The 21,913-nt window shown below is 41.5% G+C and overlaps 1 protein-coding gene across 1 annotated transcript in view; it reads right to left on the reverse strand.

The window, feature by feature from the left end:
* Nucleotides 1-20,938, reverse strand: part of clpb (ClpB family mitochondrial disaggregase) — a gene marked incomplete at its 5' end in the record, with an annotated part of 32,929 nt that extends 11,991 nt beyond the window's left edge. The window contains 7 exons of the mRNA XM_028571372.1: nucleotides 1,501-1,598; nucleotides 6,870-6,998; nucleotides 8,573-8,676; nucleotides 15,853-15,939; nucleotides 19,542-19,593; nucleotides 19,861-20,294; nucleotides 20,919-20,938. Coding sequence (XP_028427173.1) covers nucleotides 1,501-1,598; nucleotides 6,870-6,998; nucleotides 8,573-8,676; nucleotides 15,853-15,939; nucleotides 19,542-19,593; nucleotides 19,861-20,294; nucleotides 20,919-20,938 — 924 coding nt within the window. The remainder of the gene's footprint in view (nucleotides 1-1,500; nucleotides 1,599-6,869; nucleotides 6,999-8,572; nucleotides 8,677-15,852; nucleotides 15,940-19,541; nucleotides 19,594-19,860; nucleotides 20,295-20,918) is intronic.
* Nucleotides 20,939-21,913: the final 975 nt, after the last annotated feature.

Here is a 21,913-nt window from a genome sequence, read left to right on the forward strand (position 1 = left end):
CTCCTATTTCTTAATCATGTTTTCTTCTTTAACACCCTTTCTTCAGAGCTCATCCCCACTACAAAGACACTGAAACAAGAAAAGAGTGAGTGGCCAAACACGCCCTGACAATAAAGCTGTTTCTCCCCCTTTTTCCTATTAAAAAGGGTTGTGTTGTTTTGCAGTCTCTTTACTACTCCCTTCACTCCCTCCCTCCGACTTCCTCCTCTTTAATACACCACCTCTCTATCTGCCTTTCCCTTCATTTCTCTGACTGATCTCTTTTTCCACCTATCGTATCTTCCTCTGCCCACATTTTTTCTTTCCCTTCATTTTTACATATACGTCCCCCTCAGTTTCTGTCCCTTTCTTTCTTTCTTTCTTTCTTTCTTTCTTTCTTTCAGCCACTCCATGACTCATTCATCCTCCCCGCTTTGTCTTCTCAGACTCCAGGTTTTCACCCTGCAGTGGAGGCAGGCAGTTTATTCTCTCTCTCCATCTTGCTTAGCTCTGGCCTGCTGTCAAACTGGTAGATAACTACCATAGGGTAACTCAAGCTTTATTTAAGAAAACAGCTGACCACACCTCTACTGTATATACACCTGTGAAATACCAAGAGAGTCCCTGCAGTCAGCTGATTCTATAACATCGTTCAGTTAAAGCGTAACCAAGCCTCAAGATCACCCTCAGGTCCCAATTGAAATCACATTTTAACAATTGGAAAAATACCAACTATCCAAGAAAATATTACACGAAGAACTGTTTTTATTTTTGATTACATCTTCTTACAATAACCTGATAGTATTCTAAGTGTATTGGTAAAGTTTAGTTTTTTTTTTCCTTTATTTGACACAGAAAAAGAGAGAGAGAGAGAGAGAGAGAGAGAGAGAGAGAGAGAGAGAGAGAGAGAGAGAGAGAGAGAGAGACAGAGATATGACATGCTCATGATGTTAATGCCCTTAGTTGTGCACAAAGTGCCAAATCAAATCTCATGTTAGTTCATCTGACCAAACAGAGTATTTGGAGGTATGAAAAAATAAAGAGATATGTTGATTTCACTAATAGTGACAATATTTTGGAGACGACTGTTGGTGCTTTCAGAAAGTATTTCTACGATATTTTAAGACAATAGACAGCTGCACGTTTGTGCGTTGAATTCCAGGTGATATCTAGTTCAACATAATATCTATAGAAACGTTGATATAATCAAACTTTACGCTTCATGTTTTAACCCCAGTTGACCTCAACCAGCTTTCACAACTCTAATACTCGATATCACCTGTCAGTCAGTCAGCAGACCTCCCGAGGAGTGTGTGTCTGTGTGCATGAAGGCAAGTAAATGACACAGATGTCTGCTGAGTCAATAGTCCCAAGTCACTCAGACACAGGCCACAGGAAACGACTACAGCAATAAAACATTTGTGTGCACGGAAACTAATATTGTTTTAATTGCACGCATATTCTGCACAGCTTGTACGGAAGGACAAAATGAGAGTTTGTGTCTGTATGAGTGTGTCATACCTTGCCCTCAAACTCCTGCAGTATTGTGCTCACTTCTCCCTCCTTAGCATAGGCCCGTGCTGTGTGTCCCAAACCATTGGTCTGCAGGGGGTTGGCACCTGTATGCAAGCATGCAACACACACACACACACACACACACACACACACACACACACACACACACACACACACACACACACACACACAATCTAATTATTTGTAGCTACTCTTAAAATGTTGGAAACAGAACAAAATGCTATTTTATCACACACACACCCTCAGCAGGAGGGTCCAAACGTCGATGGAGAGAGGGTTAGGGGTGAGAGGTCACTTGGGTTCAGAGGTCATCGAGACTAACTGCAGTGAAGCGGGAAGACGATGCAATCACCCTGTAGGGGGTTTCATATCTGCAACGCGTGCCAATAACACACGCTTTGACCCCAACACCCTGGATTATTATACAATCCATACACACTGCAGGTTGTTACAGGTTGGGGGCCATTGAGGCACACAAGCACACACACTTCAGACAGCAGGAGGGGTCAAACGGAAGAAACATTTTGTTTGACGGATCTTTAAGGGGTCGGAGTATAATTGAGGAAGAACCATAGTGTGCGTGTGAAGTGTGCCAGGGCTTGTCAGAGTCAGGTGGTTAGCAGTGCCTTCTGCCCTGACCTGTGCCACCACACTCAACCCAGAGTCACCGACACAACACGTGCCTCCACATGAACAAGGGAATGTTTCCAACGTATAAAAGACTCAGGTATTTTGTCAAGAACTAGTATGTGGTATGAAAATGTGAAACACTACTCACAAACACTTGAATGAATTCATAAAAGGTGATTATTATTTCAGCAGGTTCAGTGCTTCGTCCAAAGTGATGAACAGGATGCAGCACTCCTTATTTCTGGATTTCTCTGTACTTGGTCAGACCTTACTGGCACCATTAGAAATTCAAATGGGTTTTGTAACAAGTAACTGTGCAACAATCTTTGTTGATCCGGTCTGAGGCCTTAATATAATTTAAGGGCCTTTTCACACCGGAAAGTCCGAGCCAAGGTTTCCGTTTTTTCGTTACATTGCATACGTTTGGGGAGGGGGGGTGGGGGAGATTACTGGAATTGTTGGGTCTTTGTAAATTATAGTGTGGTTTAGACCTACTCTATCTGTAAAGTGTCTCGAGATAAGTCTTGTTATGATTTCATACTATAAATAAAATTGAATTGAATTTGATCCGGTTAGTTTTGGTTTAACATTGCAATTATGGGAGTGCGCAAAAGAACTATACATGACATACATACGTCCTGTCATCACCTACTTGCAGTTGATTGATTTGCAGACATTGCTCTCCCGTCCGTTCTCTCTCATCCTCTCGGAAAATAATTGTCAGAATTTTTGTGAGTTTTTCTAAAGGACTTTATAAAGTTGTTGGCCCAAATGTCACTTAAACATTTGGTCTCCTTCTCTACCCGTGTGCTACTGCATCTCATTTTTTTTTTTCCTTTTTCCGGTTATGCCGGAACTTCCTGTAATTTGGTCACACTAGAAACAAACCGAACCATGGTTCAATTTTATCTACAACAAAGCCACCTCTTTTCGCCGAACCACGTTTGGTCCGGACCGCGGTCCAGGGGAGGTTTCACACTTGTAATCCCTGCTTCATTGTTAGGTTTCCCTTCTGAAAGAGATGTTATTTTCTTTTTACTGCCAGGGACTACAGATGGAAATTAGCTTATAGCTAACTCTGGTACTGCTAAGGAGCTGTGCATTGTCTGAAAGTCCTGACCAAACCATGTAGGTGTGAAAGGGCCCAAAGACACTACGGACACTCGAGTGGAAGCATAGGAAAAACATGGAGTTACATGAAATGTGTCACTTTAACAAATAGTCGGCAGGCAATGCTTTGAAATCTCTCTGTTATGAGAATATAAGATGATTCAAATAAATCACTGACAGATTGTGACAATACTCCTTAAAGATATATTAAATTTGGGTCTTTTGAGAGTATATTAAGGTCTCCACTGTTCCTTTTCAGCTGATGAGAGCAGATATTTGTACAAAATCTGAAAATTATGCACAAAACCCCATTAGTGACCACTGTAGTGAATGTACAAGATGTTGAATGGTGTATTGAGAACCAGATAACTCATCTGACAATTTTCTGATTGAGATACACAGTGTGTGTAATTATTACAGGTGCTGGTTATTCCTATTGCTCTGAGCTCCGACCTGCAGAGACTAATAATCACTGTGATGATTATCGATAAACCCCAACATTTTGTGACCTGCTCACAAAGCTATCGATCCCTACAACAATACAACACTAACCCCACCCCAAAACATGAGGGAGGAAAGCAATAAAGTATCCACATCCCCACACACACACAACATAATAAACAGCATCATTTAGGGCTTTAATATCAGGCCAACCCTCTGGGCCATAGCACTTTATAACAGGATCAACATTAACGACACTCACACAACAGACACACACACACCAGCTGAACATTTACACACACACACACACACACACACACAGGATCCCTTCATTAGGAGTGCTTTAGTTATGCCTATTAGGAGTCCCCTCCTCTTTCCTATTTCCTCCTCCCTCTCTTTCACTGCAGCTGGTGGGAAAGAGCCCCTGCTGGTCTTTGTGCGTGTGTGTGTGTGTGTGCGTGTGTGTGTCCTTGTATCTGTATTGTGTGTGCCTGTGAGCATGTGTGTCTCTTCTGGCCTCCTACCACCTATGGAGCCGTCCATTACTGAGTGCCTGTGGCCACGGGCCTGATGTGGAGCCTGGGGAGAAGCTAGAGAGCCTCCGCAGGTAGGGTGAGGGACTGTGGGGCGAGGAGAGGCCCGAGGGTGGGCCTAGAGACTGTGATGGATGGAGATGTGAGTCGAGGGCCAGCTAAGGCCAAAAGAGCAAAACCCACGGCTGGTAGTGTAACATGGACACACACACAAACACAAGGGAAATAACAAAGCATAGGATACACACAACTCCATACAGATCCACGCACAATGTGCACATACATGAAGGGAAGATGTCGCACAATAAGTGGACACACACAGACACATACACACACACCTCCAAATCCACACAAATGTCCTGAAGCTGTGGCAGTTTATGAGATGAGTTTTTTTGAGATTTTTGTGATGATGTAAAAAAAAAATGGATTGGCTACAAAGAGGAAATAGATTAAAGAAAAAGACGGTACAAACGACACAAGCTTTGTCAAAAATAATCCAATGCATAAAAAACTTCTATAAAAGTCTTTAATTATGTGCCTATTTACACAGAATCACACATGTACATGGACAGCAATGTGTTGCAAGGTGTTTGAGAGTGTGTGATGTCATGATTGTTATTGGCCGTGATGGTGGCGCCAAACCGGCAACGACCCAGTCGGGCGAGCGAAAACCCACTCCGTCTTTAATCAGATTGACTTAAAACAAATGTCTCTGCTTTGTGAAATTTCTTACCGTTTTAATTCAAAAATGCATCTGCAGAAGATTTGATCGAGTTAGACAAAGTGATTTGTTTAAGCGTACAGAGTGCTTACTGACGCAGGGGTGAGACGGTAGAGACAGGCAGACAGAGCTTTGGATGCACCATCCATCATAAACATAAACAAGACATTAATACTAGATATGTGCGCGTGTCTGTGGTGATGGTGGATGGGGTGTTTGATAAAAAAAAGAAGAAAACATTTTTGATTAAAAACGTATCAGCCTAAAAAGCAACAACTACAAATGTCCCCCCATGTTAAGATTCAAAAATATATCAAAAGGATAAAAGCATGCATGAATATATGAATATTTTAAATTAAAGAAATGGAGACTTGAGTGCAAAAGCACACACATGCACTCACAAAGACATGTACACACACACATATACACACACATATATATATATATATATATATATATATATATATATATATATATATATACACACACACACACACACACACACACACACACACACACACACATCCTGTGATTGTGGAGTTACCCCAAGGGCATGTTCTGTGGAGAGGTCACAGTTCAACTAGGCCTAGCTTGTTTAAGAGCTGCACACCAGAAGTCTGAGGGGGATATTCTGCCCTGAGGCTCTACGTGTGTGTGTGTGTGTGTGTGTGTGTGTGTGTGTGTGTGTGTGTGTGTGTGTGTGTGCCAGTGGAGCTGAGTCAACGACAGGTGCGAGTGTAATGGGGGTGAATAGAACAAGAACAAGTGATCAATTTCAAATGAGCTTTGTAATACTGTTTATATTACTCGGGGGTGGAAGCGTTAAGATGATGATACATAGAAAGCTTTTTAACGCTGATGGAGACGATACTGCCTTCAGCTCTGAGGGCAGAATGAGAAACATTTAGTTTGGATAGCAAAGATTAAGGGGAATGGAGTCTAGCATGTGTCGTGATAAAACGGGTACCCTTGAATTAGTCATTTGTTTCCCTAAAATAATAAATCGCACCCTAGAATAAGTCATTCTTGGACTATAATTAACAATACAGAAACAATCTTATCCTATACAAGCAGGGTGTATATCCATGTGTCTCTGTATGCAAAATGAAAATCATTCCATATTAACCCAAGTGGTCATTGTGTCAGAGGAATAGTAATAGAGAAGTGTTTTCCAAGATATTCAAAATGCTACAAAATCTGTTCAGGAAGAAATGTTTAGGACCTGGATTTTACTTCTACATGTAACAGTTACAATTAATGAGTGGAAATGTAAAAGGGTCTCTATATGGCACAAACAAATCTAACATGTTCTTGGCTTATGGCCTTGCAGTAACAAACATACATACAGGACTGAAAACATAACCACCTTGGTATTAAATGAGCAAAGTAACTGTCAATTAATTGTCAATTATTGAGCATTATCCAGCATAACAACAGATAAAGATATTCTGTTAAACCACTGGGACGTTTCCCTTCCAATGGACAATATAAAGGAGTTCTGTCCGTTTGTTTTAGCTGAGACTGGCAGAGTTCAGGTGACAGTTGCATTTTTTGCAGTTTTCCCTCATAGGGGCCGGACTTGGTTCATCTAAGCAGTGGGGGCAAAGATGCTCCATCCTCTTCCTCTCTTTCTCTGAGGATGGAGCACCTCAATAGTCAATACTATACAATCAAATGAGAAACATGAATGTTAATCATAGCAAAGTCAAGAACAATGATCCTACTTTCACTCGGCTAAAGATTTAGGTTTGAAAAAAAAAAAAAAAAAAGAGGTGATTTTTATATAACTTAATGTTAGAGAACACAGTCATACCACCATGATTGTAAAACTGCAGACTATGTTTAGATATCTAGACCCTCAGAGTACCCTCATGGACTCTAAAGTGGGGTTAGGGATGGTTGGGTGGGCTGTAACGTACCAGCCTCCAGCAGCATGCGGACAGTGCGTGGATCATCAGCCAGTGTGGCGTAGTGAAGCGCTGTGCAACCACGGAAGCCAGCCCTGCTGCTGAGCCTGCTGCTGAATTCATCCTCTCTGGACACGAGAACTGTAGGGAGGGACAGAGAGCCATACATGGAGAGACAAGAACGATTAGAACAAAAGACTGCTTTTTTCTTTTGCAAAACATGCCCTAGTTGACAGAACAAAGACAGACAAAAAGCCTTCTGGGAACATTTGTAAGATGTTTTACTAAATTTCCGATTCAAGAACGAGTTTAGACTCAAAATGGATTTGACAAAACACACTAGTTCCCCAAAGATGGAAATAGTGTGGGCACAACTCCAATATGAGATGCAACCAGTGAACTTTGTGGAGCTGAAAAGACGAGTATGATGAATTAACGAACAACTTCAACTGGACATGTTTGAGCCTTTAATAACTTTCTTTAATCTATTCACAGTCAATGGTGAGGCTCCAGAAAGTGTGACAATGATAACACTGCAGACTACAAAATTGCCTTTCCTGTTTCCAGATTTGGAAGAGATGTTCATTTTCACAGATTTAAGCTCAACTGCTCGACATGATAGGAATAACGCGAGTTGTGTTTTAGGGTCTCCTTTGCTGTGCTCCTTACTAATAATAGAGATAGTCTATCATTCTCTCCTTACTTCTCTTTTTCATAAGAGGACTCATCTCGTGCCACTCCTCCATCATCCATTTTTATTTTTTACGCCTCCTTCCTCTCCTCCCCGGTATTCATCAATTCCTTTCATCACTTGCACCCTCTTCCTCCCTCCCCACTTTCTCTATCCCAATAACTTTGTCTCATCCGTTTCCTGACTTCCTCGCCTCTCCCTCCCTCATCATACCACCCATTTCCTTCCATCCCTCCCTCCCTCTATAACCCCTCCAAACATCCACATCTTCTTCCATCTCCTCCATCTTTAACCTCTCCTTCCTTCCCTCCATCCATCGCTGCTTCTGACATACCTCCTTCCCTTACCCCCCCCCCTTCTTTCACTGCCTTCTTCCTGATTTTTACTTCCTTCATCAGTCTTTCCCTTCCTCCATCCATCCCACTCTTTTTCTCCATCTCTCCGACAGTCTCCTTCTGCAGTGTGTGTGTGTGTGTGTGTGTGTGTGTGTGTGTACGTGAGAGGGAGAGAGGGAGAGACAGGGCGGGATAATCATAGCTAACCCAATAAAGCGTCGCACAGGCCCCCCTAGCCCATCCATCAGCGTGCGTCTGGGAAACGCTTCCCCACGCTATGCCGGCCCCACGTGGACCTAAACCTGACAGCCATATAAATGTCTGCAATATACATATCCCATATAAATATGTCTGCAGAACCCAAACACAGACTGGGGTGTGTGTGTGTGTGTGTGTGTGTGTGTGTGTGTGTGTGTGTGTGTGTGTGTGTGCGCCAGTGCCATCTTGTCTTTGTGTGTGCAGCTCGGAAGACATACAAATAAAACACACACTACTTGTCATGAGAACATACAACATAAATAATACGGAAGAAATGAAACATGTACATAAATGCAAATCTTTATGCAAATGATAATATCTGGTTTACCACTTTGGATTCATATGTGTAATATAGCAACAACACACACAAACACATGCATGACGGATGCACACACAGTAGCAAAAAGTGTTTATTTTTTTTCCTCTTTCACCTTCCAGTGAGTGGATGCCTTTCTCCCGTGAGGTGTCGTAAACGTTGTTGAAGTGATCTCCGCTGTTTGGGTCGGCACCAGCTTCCAACAGAACCTTCACTACACTGGGAAACACAGACACACATTTAAATATGTGTAATAATCCTGCCTAGAACTTGTATTCTATAAATGCACAAGGGCACACAAACCAAGCCTTTCCACAGTAATAAGATGTAATCACGTCTATGGATAATATCAATGACAAAATATGTACATTTACATTTGTTATATCAACATATATCATGATATATCATTTTTTTCTGGGAATTCAATTAAGAAACGGTTTATAGATGAAGTATCAGAAAGTATCTTGTTTTTGGTTAATCCAGTGGATTAAAAACAAATAAAAGTTCTTCATCACATTTATGTAAAAATATTTTAAATCCAATATTGTGATAAAGCAGCTTTCTCATTTACAACAGTGAGTGCCCACAATGGCCTCATACAACCAAAGATATTAAGGGATAGCTACCTTGGTTTAATCATCTCACAGTAGGTCTTGTCAAATTGCCAAATCTAATTAAGCCATACTATTTTCTAAAAACACAGGCAAGCATGTGTCACAGCACCTACTGTACATATGTAGTCAGGTTACAGGAAGTAGACTGGTGCAGACTAAATTTAAGACTGGGACACCTTCATGTCATCAAACATAACCTTGGCCCTTCAACAAAGTTTCTACCATACTCAAAGCTCGAAAAACAGCCCACTGTACGCAGATATAAATATCTAATTCCTCAAATAAATATCTAATTCCTCAATTGACCGCGAGCCTTCCACCTGACTTACTTCCATCTCTAGTCTGTCCCATCATGGTGGATACACTTCAATTGCTGCTTCTCCTCCTTCTCTCCTTCACTACTCATTGGTCCGCTTTGTAACATGTACATATGTGTACATTGAAGGGGCAAGGGTCGGGCCTGTTTCCGGCGCTGTTGGGGGGGGGGATGGGCACTGTGTGTTTGTGTGTAGCCCTTCATTGGAGCGTACCGCCTTATAGAACAAACACGAGTACCTCGGCAACACCACTGACTGTGACCCAACGGACATTCCAGGTACCGTCTCTCCGTCTACAGAACACACTCGCTTTACATTTACCACCATGAACGTGTGCAATGGATTTGACATTGATACACAGACATGCACATGAATGCACACAAAAACTAGTCAGCTAGTCTGTGCCCACTGTGAGCGAGAACGAGGGCGATGGCCGAAACATGAACCCTACCAATACGCTGCTGGCTGCCATTAAACCTGTGACTATGTAATGCAGGCTGGGAGGGAGTGATGGATCATTTGCAGCTAAATGGTTATGGAAGGAGGCCTGGTTTAAATGGAGCAAAACGATTATTCATAGGAGGATGAGGTGGATTCCTCTTTTTTAAAGCACCTAGACATGACCACGTAACAGGCTACAGGTTCCCTTTAGGAGAACCTGTGCTCTTAATGAGTATTGACAGAAGATATGACCTCAGGAATAACTAACTGATATTATGCCACAGTCAAGTTAGCGGTAAGTGTGTGTGAGTGAAATTAAAGTAATAGTAACATACAATAAAGACTTGGTTTTAAAGGAATATCTGAAACAGGACTAAAAAACAACAGACTGAAACAGTAAAATATATGAAGCATGTATGTAATACATGGAATTAAGGATGCAACCAACATTTTTATTTTCACTAAAGACGAATCTGCACATTTTTTCTGTAATTAATTTCTCTAAAAAATGTTTATCAAAAAATAGTGAACAATGCCTATTGTAATTTCGTAGAGCTTGGGGTGTTGTATTCAAATTGCTCGTTTCTTCTCTTTGTTTCTGACCATCAGTCTAAACTGTTAGATAGGATAAAGAAAAGCATCAAATCTTCATATTTGAGATACTGGAATCCACAAATGTCTGGCACGTTTGCTTAAAAAATGACTGAAACTGCCAATGGGTAATCAAAATAATCAGTGACTAATTTATCAAATAATCGTTGGGGCACCAGTACAGGCTCAAAAGTGTACCATACAAAGAAAGGACTGCAGTAGATCAGTAAAAAACTAAAACAGAAGGAGACAAAATGTCCCCTCATCTCCTTAAAAAAAAAAAGAAAAAATCATTCAAATCTTAGCAGACTTTGGTAGTTTGTCTCGTCACTACAGAACATGTGTGTTCCTGTGGGAGAGCGAGGCTGAGAACAGCCTGGCCAGGTCTTTGTGTCTGACCTTGCTGAGGAGGTATAAAGGACTATCGGGGGGTCCCCTTTGTTACTGTATCACTGTGGCCGGGGGCGGCAGGGGGGCCGTGACCCACAGAGGGCTCTGCTCTCACCCTTGCAAGCACTTCTACAAACACATGGATGCAACCTCCGAGGCACATACAGACGCACACAAACTCAAACCGTGGCTGGTCACACGAGGCTGGGCAGGTCTGTGTGAAGAAATTAGATGGTCTGAAAAGGGTTAATGGCATCAGAAAGGTAAACACGAAAGGGCTAAAGAGAGGAAAACTGCAGAGAGGAGGAGGAGGAGTGGATGAAAGGAGGCAAGTGTAGCTAAAAAGATGAAAGAAGGAGATTTAATTATACAGGATCGTGCTAAAACTAATGAGCTTTTGAAAACAGTTGATAGTTTTACTAATCAACTGATGATCAAGTGGCTAACTTTATTTGGGACATTTAGTGGGAGAGTTGCCGCACTAATTTGAGGCCAAACTAAAGGCATGCAGAGGTTAATTAGGTTAAACTCCCATTTTAAAAGGTGTGGGCCCTACAGGCTCCCTAATACAATCTTATAAGTACAGAAACAATGTGATCTGTAAATTACAACATCATTTTACTTTCACAGCTAAATTGAGACAAAATGTGCATCATTTAAATGAGGGGTTATTAGCTGCTGACTTAACGCCATCGTCTCGCACTTTTTTGCCAGCGTTGTGTCCATTACCTTGACACTCCGTGGCTGTCTGAGTGGCACAAAACATAACACAAAATATAGTCTGCTTTTTTCCTCAAGTCTTCGCTTTCCCTCCACCCATGCTTTTTCATCTTTGCTGAAGTGTTTGTTTTATTTTTTGCTTGCTGTTTTTATTTTAAGTTTTTCCTTCATCTCATAATGTGATAAGAGCATCACCCCTGGAAATGAGGGGCTTGAGAACCCTTCAACAGATGCTTAAAACTTGGCCCAGTTAAAGGATGTTCTCCCTGCTCTACCACCATCCAGCGCTTGTATCAAAAGCTTGAAATAATGACCACTGTTCAGTTAATAAGCCGGCGCTGGGGCTGGTAGATTTACCCTTCAGGTCGGTCCGAGGACTGCTGGGGGCTGGTGTTAGTTTCCCATCCTGCCCTGGAGGGAAGACCGGAAATTGACACTTCCCGTCTGTCCTGTGCCACAATAGACACCCGAGCCGAACTGACCATCCATGTCTCGGACCACCTGGCCCAGACGCTGGACCTCACTTGACCTTATCTCACCTGCTGCACACCTGGGGTCAGATAGATGCCACGAATAGAGGTTCACTTTTATTTTTCAGTTAAATAAGCTGCGTTCATTTCCAAGTATTTTCTTTATATATTGATTTACTTCCAATGGATCTCTCCTCTGTTACTCTTTTTGGTTTCTTTTGTTTTTTCCTTGTTAAAGTTTTGTTTTTCCTTCCTGCCTTGAGGGTCAGAAGGACAGTGGGCGTCACACAGTATGTTGTACAGGTTGTAAAGCCCCCTGAGGAAAAATTTTTATATTAGGCTATACAAATAAAATGGACTTGACCTTGCCATGCTGATGACTTGAATGGTTCCAATTGCTCAATGCTCGGTGTGTTTTTTTGCCATCACCATCAATGAAAGCCATTCAGTGTGTATATATAAAAAGGTGCCCATCATGGGTGCATGGTCATCAGGTAGTCCATACAACATAAAGTGCATTTCTTTGTCCAGAAGAGCTCAAAAGTGTGAAATGTAGCCAACAGTACAACAGCTTGTATAATATAGCTAGAATTTTTCAAAGACCGATCCCATTTGAAGCATCTAATTACTGAATTGGACAACTTAAGCCCTATCAATATTCCTCTGTTAAATGGTGAAGTTCATGTCCAACTTTCAACAGTTATTACTCCTTAATTATTGCATGATTGCTATGTAGCTGGCAAATTAAAACAAGTGAAAGGTGATCCTTATTTCCAGCATTGTATTCTTTTGAAAAGTAATACAGTGTACACGTTGAAAATCATTACATGAAAAGCCATTTATGTGGTTTTGAGGGACAAAAATGTGGTGTACTAAGAAGAGTACATGTAAGAAACAAAAATATGGAATTTTGTCACTGAACCAGGCTGCTTACCATCACAATCATGTTGTATCGTGACCAAAATAACGGAATATTTTACTGAGAGCTCTCTGGTGATTTTCACCACCATTCAATCAAACTAATCCCAGTCCCAAAACCATAATCCCACTCCACATCACTCTCCACATCTAAACTATTCTCTTCTCTCTTTCCCATCCCGCCGCTTTCCCTCGTTTTGTCCCCCTCCCTCCCTCCCTCCCTCCCATCGAGTCGCTCGGCCGACAGGTCGGAACGGTCAACAGGCGTTACACTCGGCTGAGCGCTCATTGTGCACGTGAATGCGGCGAGGGAGGGATGCAGGGAGAGAAAGAGAGATAGAGATGAGTATTGTGTGTTAAAGAGTGCAAATAGTGGGCCAGGCCCTGCGCCTCCCTGATTTAGCCCCACATCAAAGCTAAGCAAACACACGCCCCCCCGATGTCTCACCCTTAAGTCTTACACACACCCCTCCTCTCCACCCCTGATTCTCTCACACAGGCGCACCTCGACCCCTGAACGCCAAAGAGGCTGCCTGGTGGACCCTATACCTGGAAACAGTCAAGAGGACTCCACAGCTTCCTCTGAAATAGCACTGTGGTGAAATCTTCTGTCTCTTAAAAAAACAGTTATCACTTCTGGTCTAGGAAAATAGGAATACAGTGTGTGTGTGTGTGTGTGTGTGTGTGTGTGTGTGTGTGTGTGTGTGTGTGTGTGTGTGTGTGTGTGTGTGTGTGTGTGTGTGTGTGTGTGTGTGTGATTCAACAATAAGAACCATGCTGACATTCTAGCTACAGGCTAGACCTTGTTCATGAGTAATGTTCCCTGTGTTTTCACTTAACGGCTGCAAATAAAGTTGTGTGTGACTGAGTAATAGGCAGTTGGCCTGTAAGATATTTGGTATAAACTCCCCTTGTCTGTCTGTATTGTTGTGCGTGCAACCACACATGCATCCTCACTTGTGCGTGTGGATATGAGCGTGTGTGTGTGTGTGTGTGTGTGTGTGTGTGTGTGTGTGTGTGTGTGTGTGTGTGTGTGTGTGTGTGTGTGTGTGAGACATGTGTGACTGATGTGTGTGAACCGATGTTCTGTCTTCCCTGCAGCAGTGACGGCTCACTGGGGGGTTGGAAGACGGGATTAAACACAGAGGAGTGTCACTGCTTCGCTGAGTTATAGCACTCATAACACACACACAAACACAAGGCAGTGACACACACACAAAAGCAGTGCATACAGACACAAACATACATACAACCAAATTTGTATAAAAAAAAAAAACATTACATACATCAATGTTACCAAAAATCACTCAGCACACATCATGTAAATATATAAACGTACTGTAGCTTAAACATCACCATAAACTGAAATAATCAAAGCATATGATCATATTTTTCTCTGAGGATGAGTTACAGAGAGTAGAAGAGTATGCAACTATCAATTATCATCATAAAACAATTATTGATTGATTATTGTCTATAAAATGATCATCGTGATCATGTCGGAGTGCCCAATGTGACGTCTACAAATCACTTATTTTGTTTAAGAATTCAAAAGATACAGTACAGACCAAAAGTTTGGACACACCTTCTCATTCAATGAGTTTACTTTAATTTCACGAATATTTACATTGTAGATTCTCACTGAAGGCATCAAAACTATGAATGAACACATATGGAATTATGTACTTAACAAAAAAGTGTGAAATAACTGAAAACATGTCTTGTATTTTAGATTCCTCAAAGTAACCACCTTTTGCTTTTTTTGATAACTCTGCAAACCCTTGGTGTTCTCTCAATGAGCTTCATGAGGTAGTCACCTGAAATGGTTTTCACTTCACAGGTGTGCTTTGTCAGGTTTAATTAGTGGAAGTTTTTCCCTTATTAATAAAAAAGCAAAGGGTGGCTACTTTGAGGAATCTAAAATATAAGACATGTTTTCAGTTATTTCACACTTTTTTGTTAAGTACATAATTCCATATGTGTTCATTCATAGTTTTGATGCCTTCAGTGAGAATCTACAATGTAAATAGTCATGAAAATAAAAAGGAAACGCATTGAATGAGAAGGTGTGTCCAAACTTTTGGCCTGTACTGTATCTAATTTACAATCATGTAGAAGCAGCAAATTATCACATTTGAAGGAGCTGTAACCAGCGAATGTCTGGCTGATTTCTTGATAAATGACTATTAACCGAAAATTGTCAATTAAATTTTCATAAAGAAAGCGCTTCATCACTTCACTTCAGCAACTCTATGGAAATATTTTATTAGAACATATTACTATAAAATGTAGAAAATAAAGAATCTAAACTTTGAAATTAACACAAACGATACGCTTCAATGCAGAAACTACATTACACACAGTAAGAAAACCGACAAACTTTAACTTGGCCCACATTTGCGACATTAATTCAAACTATCTTACGAACTTGAGGAGGGAGCAACTGTAACCCTAAGATTTAAAGTGAGCAGTAAGTACGTATTTTAATCTATTTTCATATTCTAATTTTACCTTATGCTTCTCACGGGCACATGAGGCCCTTGAACAAAAAAAGTGACGACACAGTCCTGGTGGAGAGTGGGGGGGGGGAAATCCTGTAAATTGGATTTGGCCCGGCCTTAACCTCGGCCCCTCTCTGTGCTGTGTGTTCTGGGGGCCAGGAGGCTAATTTAATTTGTTGGACAGAGAGATGGGGGAACGTGTAAAGACCGTCTGTCGGTCTGAAAGTCACACTTTGCACTTCTGAAGACCTACTGTAACAACTAGAGCGGGGACAGGGATGACATATGCTCACATACTAACTCATGCAGACAGATGCGTGCTACCAAAACACTACATTACTGTTACATACAGTATGCTCACCAGGGGAGGGCATCTCAGAACTGTAAAACACATCATTTGTTTAGTGGGTTCGGTTGGATAAAACACACAGACCTGTGCTGTCGGGTGATGGCAGCCACCATGAGAGCGGTCCAACCCAGACGGTGGCGGTGGTTCGGGTCAACCCCCTCTTTAACCAGCCTGATGTTGGAAAAGAAAAAAAGTGGTTATTATTTAACATCAACATATAGTAGAGGGTGTCTGAATGTGTCCATATGGTCTCGGTATAAATACACACATACAGAGATATAATGATGCTAGAATAAAGCTGCCTGGTCGACACACCAGCATGAAACCAGCTCATGATATCTTTGACTTTATCTGGAGCCACACACACTTGCTCCTTGACCAGTTAATGTGTCTGTGTGTGTAAGCCAGGTGTGTGTTGAGTTTTTTGCTCGAGGGTATGACACCAGGTACTGGAGTGGCACGGTCCATGGTGTGTGTGTGTGTGTGTGTGTGTGTGTGTGTAAGTGATCCGTCTGTCGTCTCATGTGCTGAGCAGACAGACAGTGTGTGTGTTTACAGTCAACACCGTGGCCTCTGTCTGTTCTGCACTCAGCTCCGACGCTCTCTGGCTCCTTTTTTCCCTGCCTGGTCTGCATGCAGCATCAGGGTTTGGGCAGAGAGAGAAAGGCTCACCACTTCAGCTACATCTGAGCTTGTCAGAGCGCAGTACTGATTCAGTCAAACTGAGAAGCTCTTAGTACCTTCATTTTACCAGAAGGTAAAGTTAAAGAAGGGACATTGTGGGAAGTCAGAGCTTATGTATTTCAAAAATACATAAGCTGTGCACTGTGCTCCATTGAGAAGGGTTTCAGTCAATCAAGTCAAACATTTAAATGAGGCGGCTCACAGAGCGGTCATCTCTACACACAGAGGTGACACTATGCTTATGCACATGAGGAAAATATATAATTGCAATTGCGATATGATTCACAATATTGGAGGGAATAATCATTTGTGTATCATTATTCTCATTTTCGTTGAAAGATATTGAACATTTTTAAAAACAAAGACTTTTCTTTAGTCTGTAGGATATAATTTGTAGGCTGGGATGTCTGCAGCACCACAATACTTAATTCAGAATGGTTTGACATATTTTGCCCTTAACAAATATTGTGGCCCCCTGCGATTTGGATATTGCACTAGTTCATACGTGCGATTTTAATAACACTGCGATTAATTGTGCAACCCTAATTTGCTGTATTATAGGCGTTTGACTGATGTAGCTGGCAAACCTGCCCTTTAATGAAACTTGGATATTGTCCAGCCAAAGTTGCCATACCAATGTGGCAAAGAAAGACAACAGAGCATCAAGAAAAGGGGTAAATCCTGAAATGAAACTAAACTGGAATGAGGATGTTAACTATTTTTACAAATTACATTTTTCAAATCTAAAAATACTGAATACAAGCGCAATATATGAATTAACAGCAGCTTCCATCCCTACATTTTCAGCATCGTTATCAGCCTACTTAAACCCTTCTCAGTGGAGCCTGCTTTTTATGATCAAGGCTGGGTCACATGACATCACATCAACTTTATACGCGCCTTTCAATGTTAAAACGCTATCTCAAGATTATATCATGATTCACCACTGTTGTAGCACCACTGCTTTTATAAAGTCTGTGTGAAAATGAGCCCTCCATCCACTCCACTGCCTCTCAGCAGACAAACCCCAACACTCCAACCAAAGCACTTAACACATCTGTGATCTGCTCACTGTCTCACTGCACTCTCACCTACACCATCTGCCACATGGGCACACAGGTAACCCAAGCCAGCAAATGGGAGACATACATGGATAAACACGTGCGCTCATATACACTGATACAAATACCCAGCGACACTGTACATACATAAGCACTGATTTAACACACATTAACATGATTATTGCAACATGGCATCATGACTTTGTGTAAACATACACGCCACTTTCCTAAAGCCAAATGGCGTGTTATCTGTACGCATTTTGAGCTATCCACGTGTATGTCTACGCTGTATACAGCGGATGTCAACATACCCACCACGTGGCATCGCCACATTGCGTGTTATCGCGAGAACAACGTCACAAGCGTGTAAAAAAAAAAAAAGAAAAAAAAAAAAGGTTGGATTTAGGAAAAGAACACAGGGAAAGGCTTTAGTAACACAAAAAAGCAACAAAAACACGGAAAAAAACGACTAAAACACACGTAGGAAAACAATAAACGGTTGGGTTTAGGAAAGAAACATTGGGGAAGGCTTAAAAAAAAAACAATTAAAAAAAAAAAAAAAAACAGCTGAAAATCGCCACCTGCGGGATGCGATCCAAGCTCTCCTGGGTGAAAGTCCTGTGTTTTACCCATCCGCAGCCCTACGTCCCTTTATACTACTCGGTACTGCGAAAATTCACACGTAATGTAGGTCAATGGCGGGCTAAGTGCATAGATAAACACGCTAAAAAGTGATTTTGCGTCTTGTAAACATGCCAAAATGGCATACGAATTGGCGTGTCATACATTCGCTACTTTATGAGATCAGTCTTATTATTGCAGAGGTGAGCAGTGTGACTGAAAGCAGGGAATCCAACCATCTACCAATATAAAGGCATCATGTGTTTTACTGTACTTGTATGTAACCAAAAGGCACTAATATATTACTTTGCCAGCTCTTTGGTATTGCGTCCCAAGAAAAACTTCTACACCAAATTTTAGGAGCATGTCCCTGTGACTAGTTTGTTCAATTGTGTCTGTTTTCATAGTTACTTAACATTTATAATGCAATATTATCAGCAGAAGAGATGGGACGCTGAAGTACTAGAAGACCTGACATGCTCCTTTTGGTTGGCTCTGGTTGGCAGAGGAATTGTAAGAGACTTAAAGTGTTTTTTAAATCTGAGCTAGAGAAGATAAATACAAAAGGTAATGCAAAGTGAGAGAAACAAATCTTTAAAAAGCTTCATATCAGAAAAGAGACCAAATCAAGGCACACTGTTGAAATGAAGAGCTCTGAGTGGACGAGTGTGACATCCGTTCTGCGAACACACACACACACACACACACACACACACACACACACACACACACACACACACACACAGTCCTCTTCTTCCACCTGGTGGTTATTGGTGGTACAACAACTACAAGTGATATAACTGTTTTCATAACTGCAGATGATCCTAGCTGTTCTAGAAACTGGCCTCAGCCGATAATCTTTAATCTATACAAGGCTATGAGATGTCAACAACATTAAAGAGCAGAAGATGATGGATAATTTACGAGCAGTGGGGACAAAAAAAAAAATCTCACATTAACCTAACAATATCTCACAGGAAAACAAATGCTCTCTACTTTCTACTAATCACTTACATGTTGACAGTGACATTATACTGCAAAGAGCACTGGGGATGGAACAACTTATGGTGTCTTTATTCAAGTAAATAGAGTTAAATGTAGTGCAAACTGAGATGGATAAAATTAAGTTATCGCACTAGTTCTGCCTCAATACCTTGATATGTATATAATATTAAAAATTAGTGGCAGGGGATATGGTTTCTGACTAAATTTAGCACAGCCAAATAAATTGTATAATTTAACAATTACATATTACAATAACCAAATCCTGAAAGTATTATTTGCTGTTCTCTAGCATTGTGACTAGACTATTTAAATGCAATAAATGGCCATGTCACATAAATTTAACATCTACAACACCATTACTATACTAAGTAGCCTCCTTGAATCATGTGGTGTGTATGTTACCTGGCCACATCTTCAGAGTTATTGGTCCTTGCTGCCTCCAGAAGTGCATCACCTTGTTATTGCAAGAACAGAAACAGAAAACATTACACAAGAAGAATAAACTCGAGTACACATTAATAAATTAGGGATGTGCCTGTAGTGTTTTTTGAAGTCAAATCCAACTTAATTTACAACTATGAAACTTGTAAATGTGCAAAGGTTGCTGGCCCTCACCATTATCCATTTACAATATTTTCTAAACAAAGTGCCTCATTACTAATAGACAAAAAAGCTATACTAAGTCAGACAATCGCAATGACTGATGGCCGATAACGTCTACCTTTGTTATCAGAATCTTTCTTCAGGCAGAAGGCCACGGCTGCAGCAGACAGCACACCGGCAGAAGCCACTCCTGCCCGGCTGGCTCCCCCACCTGTCCTCCGGCCATCACCTCCGTCCCGCTGACCGCTCTCCTCCCAGTACTGGTTATTGTTCCGCCCTCTGCTGGCCAAAGCCGCCCATGAGCCGCGGCGGTTCTCCAGGTTGGACAGCCATCTAGGGGCGAGATGGTGGTACTGCACCAACTGTTTAGTACTAGCACCAGTGGTCTCCTCGGCTAAAATCCCCCTTCTGGAGACCCGGGAGGTGGACACGATTGGGTTGCGTTTGATCTCTGCCGGTGTCTCGCGGATGCCCTGGCATGCGGCACCGCTTGCGCTGGTCTGGAGCACGCGGCTGCACGGTGACAGGCTGCGCGACCTTCGAGCAATTAGCCTGGTGGGAACAGATGATAACATGGCGATGAACTCACCAAAACCAAAGCGGGGGAGGAAACCTTAAGTCGGGCAGTAATTCCAGAGGGAAACCCTACAAGCCGGGGACACCGCGTTGATTCCGATGCCGTTATACCTCGATTTCCAAGCAGCTTCTTACAACCATCGGGACGAAAACAACCGCTTCACCTCATCGTAGCGTGGATGTCACCAGAACGGGCGATGCATTTTGGGAAATGTGGTTTTACTGGAAACTTCTGTGTCATGTGCTTTGTGGCGACATGTGTATCTGGTACATACTTCCGTGTTCGCTTAAACCAAGTTAAAACAGAGACGTTTTAATTATATTTAGGTATATAGAGTAGTTGGTCAAACTCAAACTGCATTGAGGTACACAAAACAGATTAAAAAAAAAGGCTAGATCTTGTTTTGCGCATGCGTAATGTTACCAACAATCTACTGTTGAAGTTCCTTGTCTAAAATACCCGCTTGATTTACAGGCTAGCTGTCCTGCATTCGATTAATCAGTACAATATAAAACAGTTGTTGAATATTATTACGCTGTTTGGCAAATTTATTAGGAGATGATGCCACAATTGGTCTTCGGTTTCACATCCTTTCGTACCTGAGAACAGAACAGGGAACTCACCACAGTGACGCACATTTTGATGAAACAAGCAGTTGTTTTGTCCGTGTTGTCCTTTGATGGCTCATCATGGCCGCCAGATGGCACCAAAAGCACAGTGCCGTTTGTTGTATCCTACACAGGCTATTGCAAGCAAATGTCATCATCTTCATCAAATCTTCAGTTTCAGACAGTTTAGTAAGAGAATGGCTGGATAAATTAGTTATTCTCATCTGATGAGGCAAATTAAAACAATTCTAGATTTGGCTAGAGAGTAGCCCTATAGGCTACTCTGATACACTGATAAACACAGCTTTCAAAGTTGTGAGTGTTGACATACATATGCTGTAATCACATGCTAATTTAGGTCTTTTTCTCAATGGGGCACAGTGGTGAACTGTAATGTAAAGGCTCAATCCCATCAGAAATACTGGGCTTTTTATGTAGGCCTAATATAAAATTATCCAGGGTGCGAACTACGAGGGAGTGGAGCTCGGCTCCCTTTATGGGCTCCCCTGAAAACGTGATTTGTGTAATGTGTCTCTAAAAATATTAACAGTGTGTCATTTTGACGTGCAATTTCAGTTTTGTGTAATGTGATCATCGTGGATTAGTATGTGTAAAATTGCAAAAATATCATTCATTCATGCATTACGGCGATTTAAACATAATTCACTTAAATAAAGATAACTAAGCTATAGCCTACATGCTAGTCTTAACTCAAAGATTCGTGGAAAAAAATAGAAACGTTGGAGGCCATTAATCGGCGCGCAAAGTAGCCTACTTCAAAGTCAAAGTCAAAGTCTCTTTATTAGTCTCCCAAAGGAGAAATTCGTTTTGGACAGAGAGAAATTGCTGCAAGAGTAACATAGACACACATCAAACACAGGGTTAAAACAGTTAGACTTTAAACATAAAGGCTACTCAAGTAGATGTGCAAAATTACAAGTTACCATTTTCTAAAAAGGCAGTATAAAAAATGTATCCATTTGGAA

The sequence above is a fragment of the Perca flavescens genome, chromosome 3 (genome assembly GCF_004354835.1).
Source record: "Perca flavescens isolate YP-PL-M2 chromosome 3, PFLA_1.0, whole genome shotgun sequence".
Taxonomy (NCBI): Eukaryota; Metazoa; Chordata; class Actinopteri; order Perciformes; family Percidae; genus Perca; species Perca flavescens.